Genomic DNA, 23,148 nt, shown 5'->3' on the forward strand with positions numbered 1-23,148 from the left:
TGAAGAAGAACCCCCAAGCCAGGGACTGGCAGAAGAAAGGATCGATCAACTGGCCTATGGAGATCCCCTATTTCGGTGTTATAAATTGGAAAAGTGCCCTGAATGAGTATCTGTACAAAGAGAACAGTAGAATTCATGTTTTTGGCCTGGGGTCAATATAGTTACGTCGTTGTTTGTGCAGAGACAAGAAAGTGTGAGTTTTGATTGATTATGAGTTGTGTAATGAGTTTACTAACCTAGTTCTGTTGATGAATAGTTAACATATTTTGGCATCCTTGAGTGGGATCAATAAAAAATTGTGGTCTGGGACCCTAGTTTCGAACTGAACCACCTAGAAAGTTAGGATATTAAAATGGGAAAAGGAAAGAACCCAGGAGGCTCAGAAGATTGGAGAGATTACTTTCATAGTTATATATTATGAAAAAGGCCCAATTGTGAGGAGTGGATAGGAAATATTGAGAGTGGAGGGTCAGGGACCCTGGGGGATACATTGTGGAAAGCAGTTAGTGAAAATAAACCAAATAATTTACAAGAGATTAAAAATGCCGATGTAACGGGTTATATGCGGGAAGATCTAATTGAAGTGAAGAGAAAAAAACAGAAACTCCCAGAGGAATTGTTTAAATACAGGGAACAGCTGAGGAGGGAGAGGAAAGAAAATGAAATTCTGAGGGAGCAGGGTTGGGCAAATTTGATCCATGAGTCATTTTCAGGATCAGTGTGAGCGTGTTATGCGAGGAAAGGAGAAATGTGAAGAGGAATGTAATAACATGAGTACAAAAGTAGAGAAATAGTAAAGGGGGTGTCAGGACTTATGGACTGCTATGAAGATCGTGTAGAAATCGGTAGATGAAAACCAATGGAGTGCTGATCACACCAAGTGTTTAAAACAAATCCAAAAGCTGCAATGTGAACTCTCAGCCTGCAAAGGAGTGTTATGTGCATTAGCCGCAAGGGCTGACGATGATGGTGATGCAGACTGGAGTAATTTAGTGTATGAGGTGAAACATTATAATAGTGCAGATGATTGGGGAAGTGGCCCTCCTCCCCATGGATTTTTCCAAAAAGGAGCGTAAACTTCAACACCCACTGCCCCAGTGGTGTCTGTGGTGACAGAGCTCCGGGAAACAGCCTACCAAGGGACTAGTTGTGACACAGTAATCTACCCCTTTCAATATGGCCTGATTTCGTGCTATTGCTGTGAATATACCAAAGCGTGGGCTGGGAGATAATCCTCAGAAACCTTTCCAGTGCATTCCACTGCACAGGATAATTCAAAATCGGAATCAGGTTTATTATCACTGGCATGTGACGTGAAATTTGGTAACTTAGCAGCAGCAGTTCAAAGCAATACATAATATAGAAAAAAATAAAAATAATAGTAAATAAGTAAACCAGTTATAGTAAATGTATAGTGAATAGATTAAAAATAGTGCAGAAAACAGAAATACTGTGTATTAAAAAAAAGTGAGGTAGTGTCCAAGGGTTCAATGTCCATTTACAAATCGGATGGCAGAAGGGAAGAAGCTTTTCCTGAATCATTGGGTGTGCCTTTAGACTTCTGTACCTCCTACCTGATGGTAACAATGAAAAAAGGGCATGCCCTGGGTGCTGGAGGTCCTTAATAATGGATGCTGCCTTTCTGACATAATGCTCCCTTTAGATGTTCTGGGTACTTTGTAGGCGAGTGTCCAAGATGGAGCTGACTAGATTTACAACCTTCTACAGCTTCTATCGGTCCTGTGCAGTAACCCCCCTCCCCCATACCAGACTGTGGTGCAGCCTGTCAGAATGCTCTCCATGGTACATGTACAGAAGTTCCTGAGTGTATTTGTTGACATGCCAAATCTCTTCAAACTCCTGATAAAGTATAGCCACTGTCTTGCCTTCTTTATAACTACATTGATACGTTGGGACCAGGTTAGATGCTCAGATTTTGACACTCAGGAACTTGAAACTGCTCAATCTCTCCACTTCTGATCCCTCTATGAGGATTGGTATGTGTTCCTTCATCTTACCCTTCCTGAAGTCCACAATCAGCTCTTTCGTCTTACTGACATTGAGTGCCAGGTTGTTGCTGCGGCACCACTCCTCTAGTTGGCATATCTCACTCATGCACACCCTTTCGTCACCATCTGAGATTCTACAAACAATGGTTGTATTGTCAGCAAATTTATAGATGGTATTTGAGCTATGCCCGCCACATAGCCATGTGTATACAGAGAGTAGAGCAGTGGGCACCACTGGGGTGTGCTCTGTTGATCATCAGAGAGGAGGATATGTTATCACCAATCTGCACAGACTGTGGGCTTCAGGTTAGGAAGTCAAGGATCCAATTGTGGAGGGAGGTACAGAGGCCCCGGTTCTGCAACTTCTCAATCAGGATTGTGGGAATGATGGTATTATATGCTAAGTTATAGTCCATGAACAGCATCCTGACATAGGTGTTTGTGTTGTCCAGGTGGTCTAAAGCTATGTGGAGAGCCATTGAGATTGCCTCTGCCGTTGACCTATTGTGGCGATAGGCAAATTGCAATGGGTCCAGATCCTAGCTGAGATAGTTCAGTCATGACCAACCTCTCATGGAAACATAGAAAATAGTTGCAGGAGTAGGCCATTCGGCCCTTCGAGCCTGCACCGCCATTCAGTATGATCATGGCTAATCATCCAACTCAGAACCCCGTACCTGCTTTCTCTCCATACCCCGATCCGTTTAGCCACAAGGGCCATATCTAACTTCCTCTTAAATATAGCCAATGAACGGCCTCAACAGTTTCCTGTGGCAGAGAAGTCCACAGATTCACCACTCTCTGTGTGAAGAAATTTTTCCTCATCTTGGTCCTAAAAGGCTTCCCTTTTATCCTTAAACTGTGACCCCTCGTTCTGGACTTCCACAACATCGGAAACAATCTTCCCACATCTAGCCTGTCCAATCCCTTTAGAATTTTATACATTTCAATAAGATTCCCCCTTCAATATTCTAAATTCCAGTGAGTATAAACCTAGTCGATCCAGTCTTTCTTCATATGAAAGTCCTGCCATCCCAGGAATCAATCTGGTGAACCTTCTCTGTACTCCCTTTATGGCAAAGCATTTCTCCCTCTCAAAGCATTTCATCACTTTCGATGTGAGTGCTACCAGGTGATAGTCATTAAGGCAGCTCACATTATTCTTCTTAGGCACTGGTATTATTGTTGCCTTTTTGAAGCAAGTGGGAACTTCTGCCTGTAACAGTGAGAGGTTGAAAAAGTCCTTGAATAATCCTGCTAGTTGGTTGGCACAGGTTTTCAGAACCTTACCAGGTACTCCATCGGGACCTTTCGCCTTGCGAGGGTTCACTCTCTTTAAAGATAGCCAACTATCAGCCTCTGAGACAGAGATTACAGGGTCATCAGGTGCAGCAGGGATCTTCACAGCTGCGGTTGTGTTCTCCCTTTCAAAGTGGGCATAGAAGGCTTTGAGTTCATCTGGTAGTGAAGCATCATTGCCATTCATGCTACTGGGTTTCACTTTGTAGGAAGTAATGTCTTGCAAACCCTGCCAGAATTGCCGTGTATCCGTTGTCGACTCCAACTTTGTTTGAAATTGTCTCTTCGCTCTTGAAATAGCCCTCTGCAAATCGTACCTGGTTTCTGGAACAGGCCTGGGTCGCCAGACATGAATGCCACAGATCTGGCCTTCAGCAGATGATGTACCTCTTGGTTCATCCACGGCTTTTGGTTTCGGAATGTACTGTAAGTCTTTGTAGACGCACACTCATCCGCACAGTTTAGATAAAGCAGAGCAACGGAAGTTAACCCTTTTGTGTTTATCTTTAGTGTTAGGATCAGAGGGATCTTGGGGTCCAAGGTTAAGAAAGCATACGGTGCATTGGCCTTCATCAATCATGGGATTGAGTTTAGGAGCCAAGAGGTAATGTTGTAGCTATATCGGACCCTGGTCAGACCCCACTTGGAGTACTGTGCTCAGGTCTGGTCACCTCACTACAGGAAGAATGTGGAAACCACAGAAAGGGTGCAGAGGAGATTTACAAGGATGTTGCCTGGATTGGGGAGCATGCCTTATGAGAATAGGTTGAGTGAACTCAGCCTTTTTTCCTTGGAGCGATGGAGGATGAGAGGTGACCTGATAGAAGTGTATAAGATGATGAGAGGCATTGATCGTGTGGATAGTCAGAGGCTTTTTCCCAGGGCTGAAATGGCTAACACAAGAGGGCACAGTTTTAAGATGCTTGGAAGTAGGTACAGAGGAGATATCAGGGGTAAGATTTTTTTACGCAGAGAGTGGTGAGTGCGTGAAATGGACTGCCAGCGACAGTGGTAGAGGCAGATACGATAGGGTCTTTTAAGAGACTCCTGGACAGGTACATGGAGCTCAGAAAAATAGAGGGCTATGGTAACCCTAGGTAATTTTGTCACATGTTCGTCACAGCTTTGTAGGTTGAAGTACCTGTATTGTGCTGTAGGTTTTCTATGTTTCTATATTATTCTCAACCCTATGGGAGGAACAGCACAAGGCCAGGGGACACTGGGTGATTTGCAGGAATCTATATTATAAGCTAAAGGGGCTAATCGAGGTGACCCAGCGGAGGCTTTGCACAGTGGAAGGAAGAGCCCCCTCTGCATTTGTGACAAGATTTTCTTGAGTGTTTATGGTCCTCCGTGGGATAGGTGAAATTTGACCCAACTGTAGCATAATAACTGGCTGAGGACCTTGGTATCACACAGTACTAAGGAGAGCAGCAGACTGTTGGAACTGTTTGATCCCAGTGACCCTACACATACCAAGGCATGGGTACTCAGGAAAATGATTAGAGCATGGGAGAAGAAAGTGTGGGAGGTAGATTTTAACTTTAGGAATACTCCAGAGCAATCTAAAATGTTTTCCTTTCAAGAAAATACACAGGATATTGTGTGGAGAAATGCAATTCAAGGTAGAAGCCAGGAAAGAGATTATAGGAGCAAAGTAACACAGCCCTGGAGTGCACTTTCACCCAATCAGGGAAGCCATTGATGGGGACAACCATCTCAGTACAGTATTGTACTCTAATCTGCTGTTTCAGCTCTGGTCATTAGGCACAGCTCTGTACAGCAAACAGTTCATTCAATCTGAATCCTAACACAGATCAAGGATGGGAGTTATAGAAAGATCCAAATATGTTGGAATTGTGGTTAATGTGTGGTTGGCTGTTGAATCTTGTTTACTTGTGCATGATGAAAAGCTTACAGCATCTCAGTTTTAAAGTCTTGGAGTAACAAATTTCCTCAGTTTGGTTGGATTGTTACCAAATATTTTGGCAACGGTTTAACCTTCAGGAACAAAAGAATTTCTGGAATGGTTTAAAGTATGAGTGGTTTGTACGTTTAATTGTGTGATATGTGGTCATATGTGAGATCACCTGAGCAAATGTCTGTCTCATAGTGCAAAAACTGTTGTAAGAGGTTGTATTAATTTGTTAATGTGTTGAGGCCCCCTCCAAGCAGTTTTTTTTTGCTTTCTTTTGTTCTTTTGAAAATGTGTAGAAGTTTTTCATGGTGGGAATCAACTGTTTGTACTGAGTTTTACAGTTATTGCAGAAGGTACAAGCATGGATTCTGTTATTTTGTCTTGTCTGTGCTCTCGGTTTGTGTTTCTTTGTTTTCCATGGAATTGATTTTAGGAGAACCCAGATTCCATACTGGCTATCTGTAATCTAGGTTGAGATAGAAATTTGTGCATCTCCATTCTGGATATAAGATGCCCGCATTTCAAAGGGAAATGGGCATTCAGGGAAATTGCTCATTAGTGGATAGTTAGATTGGGAACTTGAAATTGACAATTTTGGGAAAATTGGAGTATTTGGGGAGCAATCCTAAAAGTTGTTTTACTTACAATACTGCTTTATTTTACAGAACATAAAATATATTATTCAAGACTTTTGATGTATTGATTTTGAGTTTCAGATTCCTTGGAAAATATTTTTGAAGCCTCAGTATTTTATATTGTAAATGGAAGTTCAATTTAAATATTGGATTGGTCCAAAGAGCATTTCGACATTAATTCCTTTACTATCTTAAAGCACACATTTATCCGGTTACTGCCAACTGTTCAAATTTAAGTGTCTTAGTCATCCTCAGCACTACAGGGTTGGCATGTAGTTGGAAAGGTTACTAAAGTTTCTACCTTACTTGCAGACAATCTTCATTGTACTGGAGGGTTACGATTTGATAGCAAATGATCCAAAGGACCATTTGCATTGCATTAGAATAAAAAGGGGGAGATGGAAGACAATCAGGAACCAATACCCGAGAACAAAGACACAAAGTAAACTCATTTTCGTTGTAGCTGGTTCCTCACATGTACAGGATGGTAAGATTACAGTTCTGTGGGATAACACTCATAGGTACGTAAGTGGGGCAGTGGTTTACTCAAGATGTAGCTATTGGGGTGGTTACAGCCAAGTCTTTTCCAAAGGACATTTGATTGTTATTAACTGTACTCAGGGGGCAAGTAGAGTGAAAAGGTTCACAATGTGGACAAAACTTGTGTCATGAGACAAAACTTACAAATTGTGTCATCAGCACTTACGAAATTTCTTCATTGTCTACTTTGTCTCTGAATACTGTAATCAGTTTTTCTTACAATATGCATTGGTGAGACAGACATTTTGTATAGTAGTAGGCTCAATGAGTTATACCAAGGGATGGAAACCATGCCTTTGAAAAATCGTAATGTCACAATTGGGAATGTGATTTTTTTAGATTGTCTCAGCTAGTAGTAAATGTAGTAACGAAGGAGAACCACACACTTCAACGCCATGATACAAATCAATATTTTGGAACCGTGTTGTAATTAAGATGCCAATGATTTCTCATTTGACAGCAGTCTGGACAGGTGTTGTGAATGAGGGAAGGAAGAAATCTATCAATGTATACAACACAGAGTTAATTTGAACGTGCACCTGTTCAGAAATGATTGGTGCTGGAATATTCCTGATGAGTGGCCTCATAATGGATGAAGGCTCTATTGAATGCTGCATGTACTACAAATGTACTTGTGAAGTACTGAGACAAGATTGCTTAAAGGAAATGAGACCGATCTCTGTTGATATTTATGGTTGAATAATGGTAATTTGGGGAAAAGATGGGAATGCTAGTTTAACTGTTGGAAGTCGTGTTTTCTTTTTAGGTCCTGCTTCAGTAAAAAAGGACAACTTTATTTTGAATAAAGTTAAATAGTGCTGCTGATGTGGACACAAGTCAAAAACAAGATTATGGATTATCATGTGCCCCAGGTAACTCAATCCCAGTGGTTCTGGATCTCTAAGATTGTCCATAAATACATTACTTCATGGTGTGAATGACAACAACTGACACCATAACTACAGCAGTGCCAACCATTGCTCGTGCTTCATTGTGTGATGAGGTTCAGATCTACAAAGGGAGTGAATTTGGTTCTTAGAAACTAAAAGGAGAATATTGGGTTTATCTAGAGGATTTAGTTAAGAATGGGTTAACAGTCTGTGGGCTTATTTTTTATGATTATTCTCTATTTATTTTACTTGTCAGTAATAGGATATTCCTAAAATTTGCTTGGTAGATGATACAATTACATTGCTACTTCAAGCATGCATTGCAGGAAGGATCTTTAAGTTCCAATTTTTGATTTTTAATGTTTTGAAGGACTTAGTTTTGATTGGGTAGGTATAACCCAAACCTTTTGTAAAAACATCTATTCAAATGGAGATGGGTATATTATCAACGATACTGCTGAGAACCTACTTAGATATGTACCTACTGCGCTTCCTCCTATTTTTTATTTTACACCAGAATGGAATATAATTAAGCTATTATTAAACAATGAATTATCCAAATCTATTGAAGATCATGTGGGTTTAGCTAATTATGTTTTGCAGCATCCATCCCCTTTGGAGTGAAGTTTGGAACTGGGGTTTAAGCGTTAATGTACATCCTTGGATGTGCATTTCTTCACACTATTATTGTTTTGTTCTTTGTTATAATGGTTATCCAATGTATTTTCCAGTGTTTTATTATGGTAACTTTAATAACTCATGTGTTTGCATTAGTCATTCTAAATCTCTTTTTGGTGATTTTGTCTTCATACCATGATGTTGTGTTTAAGTGTTATTTATTGCTGTTAAATACCTTGATAAATGGAATTGGATATATTTTTATCATGTTTCTTCATGCTTTTTGTACTGATAATATTTTTGTATCTTTATCCATATTATTTGGTGTGGTGATGAATGCTGGTATTCCTTTTGTGCTATATTGACTCAGACACTTAAACAGTAGTGTGGTCCCCAGAATTTTCTGTGAATCAAAAGGGGGAAGATTTTGGCCAAGGCAGATTTGAAATATGGAAGAAAATGTCAAATTCAAATGTGTCAAGGACAGTGGGATGAAGATGCCCATTTTGTGATTGTCCTTGCAGTTCCCCCCCCCCCCCCCACCTCCCATCTTGTGGACTCAGAATTCATTCTTGCTCTGGGATAATCTAACCAGAGCAATTGACTGTGGACCCAAGGAGCTTCAAGTAATGACCTGATAGACCTGAGACCATTCTCAGACAAGTAGCTATTCATTGTGTAAACAAGTGACAGACCTACTGAAGAAGCAATCAGTAATCTTGTTCGGGTCACACACTGGGATTGGTGCTCTTGGTGTGGCCTCCTGTACATTGGTGAAACCCAACGTAGATTGGGTGACTGCTTCACTGAGCAGTTATGCTCCATTCGCCAGAAAAAGCGGGATCTTGCAGTGGCCACCCATTTTAATTCCGCTTCCCATTCCCATATGTCTATCCATGGCCTCCTCTATTGTTGCAATGAGGCCACACTCAGGTTGGAAGAACCTTATATTCCATCTAGGTAGCCTCCAACCTGTTGGCATGAACATTGATTCTCGAACTTCCTTCTCTCCTTGCCTCCCTCTGGTGCTCCTCCCCCCTTTTCTTTCTTCCATTGCCTTCTGTCCTCTCCTATTAGATTCTCCCTTCTCCAGCTCTGTATCTCTTTCACCATCAACTTCCTAGCTTTTTACTTCACTTCTCCCCCTCCCAGTTTCACCTATCACCTTGTGTTTCTCCCTCATCTGTTTCTTTCCCCAGTCCTGCTGAAGTGTCTCGGCCTGAAATGCTGACTGTATTCTTTTCCATTGATGCTACCTTGCCTGCTGACTCCTCTCCCCCCCCCCCCCCCCCCGCCACACTATATTTTGTGCGTCTTGCTTGGATTTCCAGCATCTGCAGATTTTCTCTTGTCTATAATCTCGTTACACTTAGTGTCTGGGTCACCTAGTTTGGACCAGTCAGATTTGAAAGGAACAATTACACAAGGCTGGGGAGGAGGGTACGGCAGCAGAAACCATAGAACAATGTAGGCTGTAGCCTTGAACCAGAGCCAATTAAAAGCTGGTAGGGAGTCAACCAGGTAATGTGTATCTAAAGACACTGGAAATCTACATTTGAATTGATAAGGAATGAATATAAAAGTGGACACTTCAATTGCACTATCAGCAATAACTTTGGAGAATCACTATCATGAGGAAGAACCTCACACCAGGGGCTGGAAGAAGGAGGCAGGTCTGGCCAATGGAGATTCCCTGTTTCAGTGTGAACAATTGGAAAAGTGGTCTGAGTGAGTATTGTTACAGAGGACAGCAGAATTCATGTTGTCAGTTGTTTGCCCAGGGTCAACAATTACGTTGCTTTTTTGTACAGAGACAATAAAGTGTGAGCTTTGATTAATTATGAGTTGCGTAGTGAGTTTCCTAACCTAGATCCATTGAACGGTCAACAATCCGTAGACAAAAGATCAACACATGGATCTCTGGTTTCCTTCCCCTGAAGTCAACATAGCAATCAGCTCCTTGGTCTTAATGACATTAAGTAAGAGGCTGTTGTTGTGGTACTACTCAGCCAGATTTTCAATCTCCCTCCAATTACAAGGGCAACAATGTGATGGTGAGGCTTTATAAGGCACTGGTGAGGCCTCACCCTGAGTATTGTAAACAGTTTTGGGCCCCTCATCTTAGAAAAGATGTGCTGGCATTGGAGCAGATCCAAAGGAGGTTCACAAGGATGATTCCAGGAATGAAAGGGTTATCATGTTTAATGGCTCTGGATCAGTACTCGCTGGCAGGATGAAGGATGATCTCATTGAAACCTTTTGAATGTTGAAAGGTCTAGACAGAGTAGATGTGGAAAAGATGTTTCCCATGGTGAGAGAGTCTAAGACAAGAGGGCACAGACTCAGGATAGAGGGGCACCCATTCAAACCAGAGGGTGGTGAATTTGGGGAATCTGTTGCCACATGCAGCTGTGGAGGCCAGGTCGTTGGGTGTATTTAAGGCGGTGGTTGATAGGTTCTTTTGTGGACATGGCATCAAAGGTTACGGGGAGAAGGCCGGGAACTAGGGTTGGGGAGGAGAGAGAAGAAATGGATCAGCCATTATTGATTGCAGAGCACATTCGATGGACCACATGGCCTAATTCTGCTCCTTTATCTTATGGTCTAATATGCTGATTCACTACCACCTTTGATTCAGCCAACAGCAGTGATATTGTCAGCAAACTTAACTATAGGATTGGAGCTGTACTTCGCCACACAAAGATTACTGCATTTCTTTACCAATCTTCATGACAAGTGTTCCTTTGAGGATGAAATCTCCAGCACAACAATCTCAATGGCAGCGTGTAGAAGTACTGAACTTTAAGCTACATAAAGGTTCTAGCACAAAAAAGTCTTCAAGCAACCAAGCGGAGTCATGATGCTTGTTTAAAATTTCTAGTGACTAAACATCCTGTTAAATGACTTTGACAGGCTGCTCTGAGTACCATCTAATATGCTGCACCAACTCCTTTTTGGCAGGGCCTTGAAGACATTGTACCTGATTGACAAGATCAATTATGTTCTTTTGCATATACTCTTCATTGAGGGCAGGCTATACTACATGATCCAGCTGAAACAAACATCCCACCACGAGGCCAAACCTATCCTTCATAACAGGGCACAGATAAGTCTTTGGTGTTAGGTGGCATTTGGTTTCTGCAAACCCAGATTATGCACACTTTGAATGTACATATATACAAAACCAACCATAGAAGATAAACCACTATGGACAAATAATTGCGCCCTTTCTTTGGAGATTTGTAACACAAAACTTTCTAATCTGTAGATGCAGCAGGGAAATGCCTTGCATTTGCCATCTTTAATTACACTGCATGGAATAATTTTACGTATAATTTATATTCTATATGATGGCTGTACCGACGTGTTTGTGATGATGCTGCAAGGTTTTGAAAGTACTGTGCCACTCTACATCAGTGCATTTGACAATCAACTCGACTCGACTTTACTGCAGAGGTAATGCTGCAGGCAATGACAGGGTACAGGCCACACTTACACCACTGACTTAGCACTTGGTGACCAAGATCTTTCCCAGAATGGAAGAGGGGCTCGTAGTTTCTGTCTCACCCTGGGCATTGACTCTGTTGCTGATCTTCGCTTTTTGCCAGAAGCCATACATCACTCTCTTTAGTCAATCATCACGGTGGGCCCGAAAAAGGCTCCGCACTCATCTGATCTCCAGTTGTTTTGCGCCAAAAACTCACGCAAGGATCTGTCCACGAACTTTTAAAAATACTTACAATCGCTATGATCCGTCTTCGTAACTTAGAATTGCGTCTTGTAAAAATGAAATATCAAACCCAACTGGAAAAAAAAGGTGAACAAACGCAACGGTCTGTCCCCGGAACCGTAGTTTGAGTTTTGTGTTCCTCCTCCGGATGGCTTAAAGCGGTAGCAGCTTTGGGCAGTACGGCGGTTTTTTAAATCTTCTACAGCCATCGCCGTTTATTGCGGGCGGGTCTCCTAGGGGGCTGGTACTACGTGATTCTGTCGGCAGCATCGCGCACAGTGTGCGTGCTTATACGGCTGACGCCTGGGCTTTACCGGTGCAGTGCGTCGTCCCTGGGCCGGGTGGCATTCGGGGGTCCCGAGGACCGGGGCCCGCCCGCAGGTCGGTGTCCTTTTTTTCGCGTGCTGGGCTCGGTTTCCAAGGCGACCGCAGGGTCCCCGGACTCGCGGATATGTCTCAATGCACACTCCACCTTAAGCAGCAGCCTCCTGCATTGCCCTAGTAGTCCTTCCTGCAAAATCAAGTCCATTCACTGCGTATAATAATTGCACCATAACATGTTAGGGGATTAAAAGTGGCGTTAGTAGCAATGAAAACAAGTTGCAAACACATTGCACAAAGTAAATGCATCTTAAAAAGTACTTCTACCTGAAATTTAACATGACAATATGTAATATGCTTTAACATTGCTTCGATAGTAAATTGGCAAAACAGAGGGTCTGTTTTGAGAGTTGAGATTAGGGGGAACAAGCAGGAAAGTGGAGCTCGTGGATATGAGAATCTATGCTGTGGAATGGATAGGAGAGAGCAAGTTGCCCACTTTTGCTGCTATCTTCCAATGTTATGTTTTGTAGTTGAGAGCCTTTAAAGTATATATAAAAACTACTGGGTAAGATAATTATTTTGTGAAGATAGTGTATAATGAAATGCACACTTAGCTTTCAATTCTAATTAAAGACTATAGATATAGAATCTTTGTTTCCAGAATGCTGGTTAATACACTCAGTGGTAGTGTCCTCTGTAAGAAGCTTGTACGTTCTTCACATGTGCATGGGTTTCCTCCAGGTGCTCAGATTCCTGCCTACAGTCCAAAGACTATACGGTTACTAGGTCATTATTACTTGTCCTGTGATTAGGTTTGTGTTCAATAGGTGGGTGGGTTGTTGAGCTGTATTGCTTATTAGGGTGGGCAGGCTTGTTCTGCACTGTATCCCTAAATAAAATGTTGAAAATATTTTTAGTATTCGTGACAAAAATATTTTCCAGTGTAAAAGCTTAATTATTGAAACCTTAACTTTTAAGATTCTACTTCAAAATATGTTAATAATATGTTGAAAAACAAGATAATTTGAGATCTGGTTGATACTTGTTTGTTTTGCTATTACATGTTTGGCTGTTACTGGGTGAATGGAAGTACAAATAGTTGCTGTGATGTTTTTCTTAAATTACTGTGTCTAGCACTCCGTCATCGCTTCATTTAGACCACTAAGCTGATTGGTTGGGTGGGTGTGTACAGTAAGTAGTACATCATAGTGTTTGCTTTGAGTCATAGCAACGTTTTTAAAAAAAAATCCACAGCAACAAAAACAAACGGTTAGGTTTCATCAGGAAATACTACTGCTTTGTTGAATCAAAGATGTATCAGAAATGTTTTGATCTGCCCATTTCATATATTGTCCTCATTGAACAAAAACTAAATCGAACTTTGACAGCGCTCAATTACTGTCCGTGTATTAATTTCTACCATGTTGACCCAGACTCTGTGTATTTTTTTAGTGACTATTTGTAGCACTCTTTAAGCTCTGAATATGGCTACAAATTTCCAAATTTTAGGCTATCTGTATAATTTTGAATTGTAGTTAAGTGGCCAAGTCTTAGACCGCACACTTCCCTTCCTTATTGCTTGTGCATTGTGATAGAGGCGTGAGATAAATATTTTTACTCACTCGTGTTGTGAGGTGGATGTAAGGCATAAAATAAATTCTAATTCTTTGAAAAGAGCTAAGGTTTGATGTCTAACTGTAAAGATCCCTGCTATACTTTTCCTCTAGTTTGCTGAGGAATTAGTAACCAGCACCAGAATCAAAATCAAAAATGGCAGACGTTGGAAATCTGAATTTTTTTTTAAAATGTTTAAAATCAAGGACTGAAAATAAGTTGTGGTTGTGGCTTTTAAGAAATAAATCATCATTATTTATAACCATATAACAATTATAACACGGAAACAGGTCATCTCGGCCCTTCCAGTCCGTGCCGAATAAAAGCACGATAAAAGCACTTGAGCCAGATAGCACCTGGGGGGAAAGGCAACTGAACTAATGTTAATTTCATCTCTCTTTCTACAGATGTTTCCTGACCTGCGTATTTCCATCTTTTTCTGTTTTTTGATTCACACACCTTGTGTCTGCCATTTGTTTTGTCTCTTCTGTCTCTGCTATTTTTAAAGCAAAATTGAAATCCATGATCCTTTATCAAATATTTAAGTCAATTCAAGCATCAACCATACCACCTTTGTTGATACATTTTCATTGGGACTCAGTTCAAATTCAATTATCGGATGCAGTTTTTGAGAAATCCAAACAGGAATCCTTAATCCAATATTTCCAAATAACAGTTTTGTCCAATATTTATATAATCTAAGGCTGCCAACCATTTTAAATTGGATGACTGAGCAAGAGTTACAACTCTGTAGTTTTTTTTCCTATTCTGGAGAGGGTTGGAAATTGCAATTGATCTTCCTCTAATTTACATTTTTACTTTACTCAGTAACTTTGTAAGCATGCAACAGTGGGAGAGGGTGACTTTCTATTCTGAGCACTACCAGCCTTTTCAGCAATTTTTTAACCATATATGTGTTCACTTTCTCTACATTTAGTGAAATATTGACATCATTTTTGTCTGCAAAATACTCATTTAGTACCTCAGTAATCTCTTTCCCTCCCTTTAAACCCAAGAGGACATGAGTTGAGAGTTAAGGGGCAAAAGTTTAGGGGTAACAGGAGGGGGAACTTCTTTACTCGAGAGTGGTAGCTGTATGGAACGAGCTTCCAGTAGAAGTGGTGGAGGCAGGTTCGATATTGTCATTTAAAAAAAATTGGATAGGTATATGGACAAGAAAGGAACGGAGGGTTATGGGCTGAGTGCAGGTCAGTGGGACTAGGTGAGAGTAAGCATTTGGCACAGACTAGAAGGGCCGAGATGGCCTGTTTCCATGTTATAATTGTTATATGGTTATAAATAATGATGATTTGTTTCTTAAAAGCCACAACCACAACTTATTTTCAGTCCTTGATTTTAAACAAGTACTAAATTGGGATTCTATTCTCTCCTCGGACACTTTTCTCATTTCCTGTTTAAAACTTCATTTTCTGTGCCTAAACATAATCTTTGATCATTATTGCCACCTTTTGTTTTTCCCTTTTCTCCTTGCCAAGTGCTTCCACTTCTGTCTTGTTGTTTGAATTGGGTCTCCATTGTTGGCATGAGATCATGATGGCATGTTGTAATTGGGGACTTCCCACAAGGATGATAGTCTCAGTTCTCTTCTGATAGAAACTGCACGAGTTGCCCAAGTTCCTTTTGTTTCAGAACTAGTCCTTGAAGCTTTCTTCAGGCAACCTTTTATCTAGTGTTTTTATACTCACTAAGAGTAACACAAATTACCAGCTTTTTGGGATTCTACACTTACCCTGCTTCCAAAAATTCTATCAGTAACTCCAACCCCTTTCTATCCCATGTTATTGATCTACCAGAATCATAATTTTTGGTGTTTGTTGTCCAGCAGCTCAGAGTATTTCCATTTCAATCGATACAAGCTTTAAGAATGTTCTTTAATTATGTGCCATGTTGTATGATGCGGGTGATCATGTTCTTTCCATGACCATGATAGTTTTTGGCAAAAATTTCTACAGAAGTGGTTTGCCATTGTCTTCTTTTGGCCAGTGCCTTTACAAGATGGGTGACTCCCAGCCTTTATCAATACTCTTCAGAGATTGTCTGCGTGGCATCAGTGGTCGCATAGCCAGCACTTGTGATATGGACCACCTGCTCCTATGGCCTCACGTGACCCTGATCAGTGGGGGGAGACTAAGCAGGTGTTAGACCTTGTCCAAGGTGACCTGGAGAGAAGGAGCACCTTGTACCTCCTTTGGTAGAGACATATCACCACCCCACCACCCAAATGTAGTCAAGTTTTTTTTAAAAAAAATCTCAGAAATTTTGAACTTCAACCTATCGTAAGTATATTAGTCTTGTTACCGGCGGGGGGGGGGGTGTATTTGCTTGACATTCTTAAACTATGAGTGATTCTGTAAGGTTTGACATTTGGGGACTTTGATTTCACTGCATTTCCATTGGGGGGAGCTGTAGACTATTGGAATCAAAAATACACAAGGAAAAAATGTCCCATTAGCACATAATGATGTTGCTGTATTTAGTATATATTAATTTTTCAGAGTATTATGTAGTCACAACTGAATTAATGATTTAAAAGAAATAATTGATGAGGAAAACAGCATATAAAATGTGATTGATTTTATTTTTCCCTTTTGAAGCTGATTTTTATAGTGTCATAGTCAAATGTAACTGAATGTAGAAGCTGGACTCAGGAAGCAGCGTTTCTTATCGTTGAAACTTCATAACCAGAAGACACCTACAAGGTTTATAGCTTCACAGGTGAGTTTTTTGTGTGTCAAATGAGTGGTTAGGATTTGGGATGAGTTACTGATAAGGTAATGGATGTAGAATTAATAATTGTTTTAAAAAGGAAAATTGAATAAATATGAATGGGCATTTAAGTTGGTGGGAACATAATTGACTGATAGCATTCTCTGGCATGAGTACTTTGCTTTTGTTTGATGCTTTTTGTAAATGAGGCTAACCTACAGCTTACTATTATTTTCTGTTTAGAATTTGGTATCTTTTTCAGCCCTTAGTTGGAGGCATCACCAGTTGTATTGTTTTGAAATATACAAACCCAGGAACATGAATACTCCTGAAGTAGACTTTCTGAGAGATCAAGGTAAATGGTGTTCAGAACAATTGTTTAATATTTACTTCAGGTGATATTTATGTAGTCATTCATCAGATAAAATATAATATTTATTACCTTTTATCTGATGAATAACTACATAAAGGCTTGTAATAAATTGCAGCACATTTATGTTTTAAGTCTCTAATAATGCAGCAGAATTTCCCGTTGCACAATGCCTTTAGAATGTATAGCAGCTTTAGTAACTCATACTTGTTATGTAAATCTGCTCCAAATTGCATGTAAGTATTGCGTAGAAAGTGATATCCATACTTTTCACTCAATGGTGTAGTGAACATCACTGGATGATTATCTTCTGAGACCACAATATTCCTATCACCTACAAGGCACGAGTCAGGAGCAGGACAGTATGCTTTTCAATTGTTGGGATGAATGTAGCTGTAAAAACATTCAAGAAGCTCAATGCCATCCAGGACAATGCAGTTTATTTAATTAGCATGTCTTAATTGATTAATCTTAATCAACTTTTCAGTGTGTCCATTTCGAAGAAGTATAGCTATTACTTGCCTGGACTTCTCTGGCATCTCTTGAGGATCAGGGCTGCAGAAGTGTAAGAGCTTCACAATAAAAGTTCCCTCAAGTCACACACCAGATTTGTTTGGAAATATCATGTTCTGTCCTAATTAGACGACAATCTTGGAACTTCCTATTCAATAGTATTGTAGGAGTAGTTTCACCTGAAGGATTGAAACAGTTCAAGAAGATGGATTTATAAACAAAATTGTTGTCTAGAGATATTTTTGGCAACCTTTGTAATATCTTGGAAGTTTCCTATAAATTATTTTCATAGGCATCCCTCTGATGGATAAGATGAATCAGTGAGTAGTGCATATCCAAGTTCATAAAGAAATCTGTCTGCAGACTATGAAAATTGATTTATAATGTCTTGCTGCTCATACAGAGTTAAACACAAGGAGCTTGTTCTCTCACCCAGGGAATATTGCTGAAACAAAACTAGTGTGACTATGAAATTGCTGCGGTTGAAGATGGTAAATGGGAACTGATAGATGAGTATTATAATTGACAACAAAAGTTGTGTTCTATAAAACTGCACAAAAGAAAGCCATTTGACTCAACAAAACTTCATTAGTGTTTATGATCCATCTGAGCCTTCGTCCCACCTCTCCGCCAACCCTTTTATTCCTTTTTCATGTTCTTATCTTTGTTCCTCTTGAATGTACTTATGCTGTTCTGAGTACAGAGATGAGGAGAAACTGCTTTTCCCAAATGGTGGTGAATCTGTGGAATTCTCTGTCCAATGAAGCAGTGGAGGCTACCTCAGTAAATATACTTAAAACAAATTTGGATAGATTTTGCATAGTAGGGAAATTGAAGGTTATAAGGGAAAGGCAGGTCACTGGAGATGAATCCATGATTAGATCAGCCATGATCTTTTTGAATGGTGGAGCAGGCTTGATGGGTCAGATGGCCTACTCCTGCTCCAATTTCTTATGTACCTACTCCTATGGCAGCAAGTTCTCTGTAGGCGATTAAGTTCTTTTTTCTGAATTCGCTGTTGGATTTATTAGTATACACAGTCTTTTCGAGTTAATTGGAACTTATCGGGACCAGTACATTTTGGCCCAATTAAGTGGCTGCCTTCATTAGCTGAAGAGTCTATTAGCTGACTAGTTAAAAAGGTTAAAAAAGAGAGAAGCTAAATTGAATGATTGAAACCACAAAACTATTCAGAATCATCTTGTGCTTATTTCTCAACAACTATTAGTGACAAAACTCACTGCTTTCTGAGCACAAACATCCACGACTGATGCTAATTGAATATTGTTTGCCAGACGCGAGGTGTTGCATCTAACAGCCAGATAAGAGTATGCAACTGGCACGAGTTAGAACCTGTTCAGCAAGCTTCCTGCCCCAATTAAGCAGCAGAGTGTCCCAAATAAACAAATATGGAAATTTTCTTGATATGTTTTGTTCTCTGAAAGTTGTTCCAAATAAACATCTGCCCCGATTAATTAATGGCCCAATTAACCAGAACTTGTAGTTAAATTTCCTAGGTTCTATTTCCCATCTTCACAGACTGAAATGTCTTTTCTAACTCTAGACAACCAAATATTTTCAGAATGTTTAAAGAAAAGTAATCCATATTGATTTGTAGCTATGGCCTGTATGTAGCATGTTCTGTGGTTTTCAAAAGGAAGATGCTTTTTTTTTACAGAATGTTAGAAAATAAGGTATCTTTAATGTTTTGTGTTAAATTTTGTCTCTTATAGTGCAGCGGTTAAATGCTGTGCTAGCTCAGTACCAAGCAATGCAGCTGCCCAGCTCTGCTATTAATGAGGTATAGTTTCTTTCATTATTACATTTTCCATTTTTTTTGTTATAGTTGTATCATACAGAATGTTAAATCTCTTAACCTGTAGTGGCTCTAGAAGATCTATCTCATTGTTCAATTTGCAAGTTATAGGTTCAAGTGTGTTGCATTCAACCTTCAGAACTCAATATTTGTGAAATCAGCAAACTAAGGCTTAGCTTAAGTACAGTGGCACAGTTAGAAATGCTATTTCACAGCTCCAACAACTTGGGTTCAGTCCTGAACTTCAATGCTTTTTGTATGAAATTTGCTCATTTTCCCTGTGACTTTGAGAGTTTGGGATTAGTGTAAATGAGTTGTTGATGGTTGGTTTGGATTTAGTGCGGAAAAAGAGGTTGTCTTGACATGCTATATCGATGAGTTTAAATCCACATTCTGGCTAAGTGAAGGTCTATATACATATTTCTTAAAAATTCTCTGTTTTCAATAGGAAATAGTTTTCAATTATGATCTAGATAAGTTCTGGGACTTGTTGAGTCCTCTGTGGAAGGCTCACTATACAGTAGAAAAGAAGCTTTGTTTAGTTTACATATTAGTTGTATTTTCTTTGTTCAATTAGGTCAGCCAATTAGAAGAACATGATCCTCCAGCACCTTGGCTCGTGGACAAATGGTAAAGGTCACTTTGCTAAATTGTGTTGGTTAAGTTCATCATATTTATCTGCATGTGACTTTGTTGTATTGCAAGCATTTTCATTAAACTGCAGTTTTTTGCATGTATTTTTAAAACATTTGGATATTTTTAAATATTAAAATTATATTTATTAATGATAAATATTAAGTGATTGAGGTAGTTGCATCATTAGCCCAAAATGATCAAAGAATTAAAAATGTGAAGTTCTATGTACTCCAGAAAGTTAATTGAATAATAATCATTTCCAGTGCTTAGCTGTCAAAACTTATTCAGGAATTGTTTATGCTGCAGAAAAGATATACAAATAAGGAGAACACAGCTTTTAAATGAAAGGAGGGAACCTTGTATTAAAGATTTGATAACTGCTAATAAGTCAGTACATTTCTCATAATCTCCATTTAATAAAACAGCTGGTAAAGCTTCATGATTTATATCATTTGAATGTGTTAGTTGTTAAGCATATTTTTAATCTAATTTTATTTCATTCCTTTTTCTCTGATAGCCTTTTGGCACCTCTTGTAGCAGAATATGATAAACAATTGCAACAAATGAATCAGCAATTGAATTGTCACCAGGTAATTTGCACCTTTGCTTTAATAGTTATTTAATGCCTTAAAATTTCTGCATCCACTTTCCAGCAATGAATTTTCTTTTAAATTTTAACATTAGGTTCGTATGAATGAGATGAAATTAAAGCTTGAAGTTGTTGTAAAAGAAAATGAAAGGTGAGATTATACTACTTTTCAGTTCAGAATTATTGCTAAGTAAGATGACTATAACCTGAATTAGTGTAGATTAAAACTAAAAAAAACTTTTTTAAAGCTGTTGTAAAAATTTCCCTGGTGTTATAGATTTGCTTCTTTTTCAAGGATACATAGAGATAGAGGAAGTGTAATACTTTCAACCCCAGGGTTTGAAGAAACCTAGACTAGTAGGTCTTTTTTTCCCCATTTGCCGTTATTTTCTTCAAGTACTGAACGCCCCAGCTTGGACCCCATTTGGTTCCATGGAAGTACTGGCATGCAGTCAGCCATGTTATCAGGTTTGACAAAGTGTCAGGATCTTTGTAAGAGTTAAGGACATCTCAGTCATGCTGCTGATTTTTGCAGATGTACTTAATAGCATTGTTCATATTTTGATTTTGTTCAAAGGCTGAGACCATTTTCTTATTCTCTATTGAGCCACTTGTCTATTGACTCAATGTAAATTGTATGCTGAATTTAGGACTGTTTAATTATTTCGTTGTCTATGTCTTCATTTTACCTGAATCTTTCAGTGCATTATTGTAGTGAACGGCTGAACAGAGACCTTTAATTATTTTTTTCTAAATTCAGTCTTGCTAACAAATTGACTAATGAAAAACATTTCAGATTTAAAGAAATAATTAAGACTGCAATACCTTATAATTTGCCCTTTTAATTGTCTTTGCTCTAGACTGCATGCAGAATTACAGGAGACCATTGAAAAACAGTTAGAATCCCTACCTGCTGGTGCAAGCATTGGTGATGTTGACTTTACAGAAGGAGAAGTGGTGCAACGTCTGAAGAAACAGTTACAGCTTGCCAATAAGGTAAGCAATGATTGGTAATGTGGCAGATTACTTAATTTTTAAAAATCCTGATAATTTTGATAGGTTAATCTGACAAAAGTGGGTAATGTAGCCTTCAGGTATAATCACTTGGAAACTAGAGTTACTGGAGTTACTGTCATGAAGACTAATTAAGTAATCATATCATTAGATTGAAATAGCCACACAGAACTCTGATTTTTACAATAATTTGAGGGCTTCCATGGAGTGACAGAGGAATCTGAAGAATACGTGTACAGGTTTCCCCCGCTATCCAAAGATAGAGTGTTCCTATGAAACTGTTTGTCAGCCGAAATGTTGTAAAGCGAAGAAGCAATTACCATTAATTTATATGGGGAAAATTCTTGAGTGCTCCCAGACCCAAAAAATAACCTGCAAAATCATATCAAATAGCACATAAAACCTAAAATAACTCGAACATATAGTAAAAGCAAGAATGATATGATAAATATACACCCTATATAAAGTAGAAATATTATATTTATGGTGCAGTTTCACTTATCAAACTTGGGATGACAGTGAGCCAAAATCAATTTGGAGAAAAAAAAAATCAGCACGTACACGCCTGCACAAACAACTGCCCGCACAAGGCTTCATGGTCATTGTAGTCTTTCTTGGGGTAAACACATGTACAAAGCGGGCGTCTTTTCTTGTGAAAGTGAAAATCCCCTTTGGTTAGCGAAAACAGGTACTAATGTAGGGCTTTCGTAACAGCGAGCTGTCGTAAAGCGAACGTTTCAAAAATGGGGGGGGGGGGGGGGCGCCTGTATATGTTCCCTGAAAGTAGTTTACAGGTAGGTAGGATGATGAAGAAGACATTAGGCACTGATCCTTGTGGCACACCACTGGTCACAGGTTTCCAATCTGAAAAACAACCCCACATTACTGTCATCTACCAAGCCAGTTTTGTATCCATTTGGTTAGTTCACCCTGGACCTCGGTGATCTAATTTTCTATATTCACCTACCATGCCTTATCTTATACAGTGCCTTACTGAAAGGCATGTAGGCAGCATCTACTGCCCTGCCTTCATCAATCCTCCATCATTCTTCAAAAAACAAAAATTCAAATGATATTTGTGGGACACAATGTCCCATGCACAAAGCCATGCTGACAATTCCATATCTATCCATACCTTTCAAAATACTGGACGTTGTCTCCTAGAATCCCTTCTAGTAATTTTTCCACCACTGATGCTGGCCTTACTGGCTTCTCCCGAGCTAGCCTTAGTATTGTCACTGTTATGTCGCAAAACACAACCATTCACTTGCATCTAATGAGAAGCTGAAAACAGCAAATGAGATTAATATTATCAGAATTTGTATTGTATTCTTTGTGTTTCTCCACATCAAACTGTTTGTGCATATTTTATAATCTTCAGTAGCTTATAGCTTTTTTGAAGAGTATGGAATTAGAGCTCATTTTCAAAAATCACAACATAGCTGTGTGTAAATGATCTGTAGTGAAATTAACAATTTAGCTAAAGGGTTGTGATGTAAGATTGGATCTGAATGATGCATATTAGATAAAGTGACTGTACAGGACATAATTGCTATTCTAGATATACTTATAAAAGGTCACTTTCATAACAGACTTCTCTTGTATTTTAGGAAAAAGAGCTAGCCTTGGAGTTACATCAATCAGTTTCACAACAATTAGACCAAATGCAACAGATGTACCATGATCGCATCACAGTAACAGAGAATCATGTCTTCGGCCAACAGCAAGAGACTGTACGATATCCTTAATGTTTTGATGTTTCATAAGAGTTAAATAATTTTTTTTATTTCTTATGTAACATGCAGAATGAGTTTCCTCATTTAAAAAAATTAGTCTAAAAAAATTAATTTTAAGTACTTATAAACAAAATCTTCTGAGAAGCACTTGCAAGAGCATAACTTTTGGT

The 23,148-nt window shown here is 39.2% G+C and overlaps 2 protein-coding genes across 12 annotated transcripts in view; one reads left to right on the forward strand and one right to left on the reverse strand.

Moving 5' to 3' along the window:
- Positions 1–11,823, reverse strand: part of c3h4orf33 (chromosome 3 C4orf33 homolog) — a 62,489-nt gene extending 50,666 nt beyond the window's left edge. For 7 of the 9 annotated variants that reach the window (XR_009511324.1, XR_009511325.1, XR_009511322.1 and 4 more), the window contains exon 1: positions 11,477–11,643. Coding sequence is in view for 2 of the 9 variants with exons in the window: in XM_059965235.1 (XP_059821218.1) it covers positions 11,477–11,524 (48 nt within the window). In the remaining 7 variants the exon portion in view is untranslated. The other 2 variants (XM_059965238.1, XM_059965239.1) reach the window with 2 other exon arrangements.
- A 67-nt stretch (positions 11,824–11,890) lies between these two features.
- sclt1 (sodium channel and clathrin linker 1) overlaps positions 11,891–23,148 on the forward strand; it is a 94,572-nt gene continuing 83,314 nt past the window's right edge. For 2 of the 3 annotated variants that reach the window (XR_009511320.1, XM_059965233.1), the window contains exons 1-9: positions 11,891–12,020; positions 16,193–16,313; positions 16,548–16,659; positions 18,921–18,988; positions 19,581–19,633; positions 20,157–20,229; positions 20,324–20,379; positions 21,089–21,224; positions 22,853–22,975. Coding sequence is in view for 2 of the 3 variants with exons in the window: in XM_059965233.1 (XP_059821216.1) it covers positions 16,623–16,659; positions 18,921–18,988; positions 19,581–19,633; positions 20,157–20,229; positions 20,324–20,379; positions 21,089–21,224; positions 22,853–22,975 (546 nt within the window). In the remaining variant the exon portion in view is untranslated. The remainder of the gene's footprint in view (positions 12,021–16,192; positions 16,314–16,547; positions 16,660–18,920; positions 18,989–19,580; positions 19,634–20,156; positions 20,230–20,323; positions 20,380–21,088; positions 21,225–22,852; positions 22,976–23,148) is intronic. The other variant, XM_059965234.1, reaches the window with a different exon arrangement.

This window comes from Hypanus sabinus, chromosome 3, assembly GCF_030144855.1.
Source record: "Hypanus sabinus isolate sHypSab1 chromosome 3, sHypSab1.hap1, whole genome shotgun sequence".
In the NCBI taxonomy this organism is placed as follows: domain Eukaryota; kingdom Metazoa; phylum Chordata; class Chondrichthyes; order Myliobatiformes; family Dasyatidae; genus Hypanus; species Hypanus sabinus.